Source organism: Arachis ipaensis, chromosome B9 (genome assembly GCF_059453495.1).
Source record: "Arachis ipaensis isolate K30076 ecotype BB chromosome B9, ASM5945349v1, whole genome shotgun sequence".
NCBI lineage: Eukaryota > Viridiplantae > Streptophyta > Magnoliopsida > Fabales > Fabaceae > Arachis > Arachis ipaensis.
In genome coordinates this window covers 71,388,927-71,393,408 of record NC_142444.1, presented here as the reverse complement: position 1 = coordinate 71,393,408, position 4,482 = coordinate 71,388,927, and the positions used below count along the sequence as shown (strand labels likewise).

Sequence of the window (4,482 nt, the reverse complement as noted above, 5' to 3'; positions counted from 1 at the left end):
GGCTTATATTTATTAATTAATAATACAAAAAGGAAAAACAAGTTGGTAACATTCGATTTCTAATATGATCTAGACATGCTAGAAGTTGGGTCGTTACAATTTGGTATCAGAGCGGTTCTTCCTGTTAGAGTCTGGGGAATGGACTGAATCATGCTTTATTGCATGCTCTGTGGTGTGTCTCATGCTTATAGGGTATCTATGTGATATGTGTTGCATGAATGTCTTTGTGCTTTCATTCTGATAATGTTCACACCAAACTTGAGGTATTAAGACTGATCACCTTGGTATTGATTGTTTGGTATGAACAGAATCAGGATGCCTCCACGGAGACGTAGCGATCGGGAAGGGTCTACTGTTAACAATCTGCCACGAAACGATGATAATCTGTTTGCTGCGATTCACGCTATGGCTGAGGCTATGCGTGAAACGGCGACTGCTACTACCCAAGCAGTTAACCGTCTAGGGGAACGTAATGGAGAGCGTAACAATGATCGTAATGGTGAGAATGGTGGGAACGGTGGTGAAGATAACATGAATCATGATAGGCCTATGACATTAGCTGCTTTCTTGAAAGTTAATCCACTGAAGTTCAAGGGTACGACTGTAGCAACTGAAGCTGATAATTGGTTCCGAGGCATAGAAAGGTCCTTGAGGGCACAGCATGTCCCGGAAGAACAGTATGTAGAATTTGCTACTTATATGTTGGAAAGGGATGCTCAGCACTGGTGGCAGGGCATTCAACGTTTACTGCAGCAAGATGAGGGTAATATGTTGTGGGATGTTTTCAAAGAAGAGTTCTATAAGAAGTACTTTCCTAGAGCTACTCGTGAGGCAAAGGAGATGGGGTTGATGCAGTTAAAACAGGGAAGTATGTTTGTTGCTGAGTATACAAGGAAGTTTGAAGATTTATGTCATTTTTCCAAGGTTTGTCAAGGGAATCCAGCAGATTTCGAAGAGTGGAAATGTTTGAAATTTGAAGGGGGACTCCGTGAAGATTTGTTGAACTCAGTGGTTCCATTGGAAATACGGAATTTTGCGGAGTTGGTTAATAAGAGTCAGCTAGTAGAGGACTGTGCTAAGAAGATAGCTGCAGCTCGGATGAATCGCCCAGGATCTTCTTTTCAGAATTATAATCGGTATATAGCTCCTCAGGGAAGGAATTTTAAGGAGGGAGCAATGCCTTCACGAAGGTACAATCAGAATAGAAATGTTCATGCACGTCCTCAGCAGGATATGGGTAAGCGACCTCAGCAGGCGCAGATGCGACCAGTAAGTAGGCAGTGCGAAAAGGAGCATGGAGGTAGACCTTGTCAGTTTACAGGCGTTATCTGTTTTTCTTGTGGTCAGCCTGGACATACGGCTAAGGACTGTCCGAAGAAGCCAGTACAAGGAACAGATAGGCCACGACAGCAAGGACGTGTGTTTGCTATGACTGCTGATGACGCAATGAAATCAGACTCCCTAATTCAAGGTCAGTGTTATGTCAAATCTCGACTCTTAACTGTACTGTATGACTCTGGTGCATCACATTCATTTATTTCTGAGACTGTTGCGCATGAGTTGGGATTAGATTTCACCATGTTAGATTATAATCTAATTGTTCGTACACCCACATCTCAAAATGCCTTGACTAGTCAAGTATGTCAACAGGTGCCTTTTGTTATTGAGGCTAGGACTTTTATACATGACCTGGTTTGTTTGCCTTTGTGTGGTTTAGATATTATCTTAGGTCTAAATTGGTTGTCCAAGCATCATGTTTTCCTTGATTGTTTTAAACGAATTGCTACATTTCCATCATCTGAAATGCACACTGAACCAGTTGAGTCTTGTAGTTTCTATTTGAATTCCCTAAGAGTTATTTCTAGTAATAGTGGGTTAGAGGGTTACGTTCTACTATCGGCTAGCTCAGAAACTAATGAACAAGACTTGCAGCAAATCTGAGTGGTGAAGGAGTTTCCTGATGTTTTTCCGGATGATATACCTGAGTTTCCACCTCAGAGAGAGATAGAGTTTAATATTGATCTGGTTCCTGGAGCCGGACCAATTTCTATAGCACCGTATCGGATGTCACCGTTGGAACTAGCAGAGTTAAAGAAGCAGTTGAATGAATTGCTGGGGAAGAAGTTTATTCATCCGAGTGTATCATCATGGGCAGCTCCAGTGTTACTAGTAAAGAAGAAGGATGGTGGAATGAGGTTATGTGTGGATTATCGGCAATTGAACAAGATCACAATCAAGAACAAGTATCCACTCCCAAGGATAGATGATCTGATGGACCAGCTGAGAGGTGCGACAGTATTCTCGAAGATTGATTTGCGGTCAGGTTACCATCAAATCCGGGTGAAGGTATCAGATATACCTAAGACTGCCTTTCGAACTAGGTACGGTCACTATGAGTATACGGTTTTGTCCTTTGGACTGACTAATGCTCCTGCTGTATTCATGGATTATATGAATCGCATTTTTCGTCCGTATCTAGATCAGTTTGTGGTAGTCTTTATAGATGATATCCTCATCTATTCCAAGACAGAAGAAGAACATGGAAAGCATTTGAGGATTGTGTTGCAAATATTAAGAGCACGGAAGCTATATGCGAAGTTGTCGAAATGTGAGTTTTGGGCGACAGAAGTGGCATTCTTGGGACATGTGATCACACGAGATGGAATAACTGTAGATCCTTTAAAGATCGAGGCCGTAGTACAATGGAAGCAACCCAAGACAGTTACAGAAGTTCGTAGTTTCTTAGGGTTAGCAGGATACTATCGGCGGTTTATCAAGGGTTTTTCACGGATAGCTTTACCTTTGACTCGCCTTACTAGGAAGGAAGTTCCGTTTGAGTGGACAGAGAAGTGTGAAGAAAGCTTTGAAACTTTAAAGGAAAAGTTGACGACGGCGCCAGTTTTGGTGTTACCAGACCCATAGGAACCTTTTGCGGTGTATTGTGATGCTTCTTTCAAGGGACTTGGATGTGTATTGATGCAGCATAGGAATGTGGTAGCTTATGCTTCGAGACAACTAAGACCTCACGAAAGGAACTATCCGACACATGATTTGGAATTAGCAGCAGTGGTCTTTGCACTTATGATTTGGAGGCACTATTTGTACGGAGCCCAATTCGAAGTCTTCTCTGATCATAAGAGTTTGAAGTATATCTTTGATCAGAAAGACCTTAATATGAGGCAGAGGCGATGGATGGAATTCTTAAAACATTATAATTTTAAGCTGAGCTATCATCCTGGGAAGGCAAATGTAGTCGCAGATGCTTTGAGTCGGAAGAGTTTGGGCATATCCTGGATGATGATCAAGGAAGAAGAAATGATCTCAGCCTTTGAAAACTTAAAATTAGGAATGAGAGAGACATCAAGAGGAGTTGTTATGGCGCGACTACAATTAACATCTGACTTTAAGATAGCTATTCAGCAAGCTCAAGCCTAGAATTCAGGAATGCTGACATTGTTAACACGGATGAAGGCAGACCAGCCGGAAGAGGTACGCCAAGATAAAGAGGGAATATGGAGATATAGGAATAGAATTTGTGTACCTGCTCAGGAGGACTTGAGAAAGAACATTCTGACCGAAGCTCATGAAAGCAGATTTTCTATCCATCCCGGAACGACTAAAATGTACCAAGATCTGAAGAAGATGTTCTGGTGGCCGGGAATGAAGAAAGATATAGCAACGTATGTTTCAAAGTGTCTCACTTGCCAGAAGATTAAGGTGGAACATCAAAAACCACCTGGAACCCTACAACCATTAGAGATACCGCAATGGAAATGGGAAGAGATTACGATGGATTTTGTTACTGGGTTACCAAGAACCTCTGCCGGGCATGATGCAATTTGGGTAATTGTAGATCGATTAACAAAATCAGCGCATTTTCTACCAATTCAAATTGGTCACAGCTTGGAGAAACTCGCCCGGTTATACATTCAGGAGATAATACGATTGCATGGAATACCTTCATCAATTGTGTAAGACAGAGATCCAAGGTTTACTTCTAGATTTTGGGGAGCTCTACAGAAAGCTTTTGGGACGAAGTTGCACTTAAGTTAAGCATATCACCCACAGACTGATGGACAGACAGAACGAACAATTCGTACCTTGGAAGATATGTTGAGATCTTGCGTAATGGACCAACAGGGTAACTGGGACAAATACTTGCCATTGATTGAGTTTGCTTACAACAACAGTTATCAACAGAGTATCGGAATGGCACCATATGAGACCCTCTACGGAAGAAAGTGTCAATCACCATTATGCTGGTATGACAAGGAGGAAGGTAGGATTTTGGGGCCAGACTTGGTACAAGAAACTACCGAACGGATTAAGCACATTCGAGAGAAGATTCAAACTGCCCAAAGTCGACAAAAGAGCTATGCAGATATTAGGCGTAGGCCCTTAGAATTTAATGAAGGTGACCATATCTTCTTAATAATGACACCTACGACTGGAATATGTAGAGCTCTTAGGACTAAGAAATTG

General features: G+C 41.9%; 1 protein-coding gene across 1 annotated transcript; it reads left to right on the top strand.

Moving 5' to 3' along the window:
* The first annotated feature begins 315 nt into the window (after positions 1 to 315).
* Positions 316 to 1,941, top strand: LOC148545014 (uncharacterized). The gene has a single exon (XM_088499028.1). It carries the CDS (start codon positions 316 to 318, stop codon positions 1,939 to 1,941), a length of 1,626 nt encoding a protein of 541 aa, XP_088355154.1.
* The last annotated feature ends 2,541 nt before the right edge of the window (positions 1,942 to 4,482 follow it).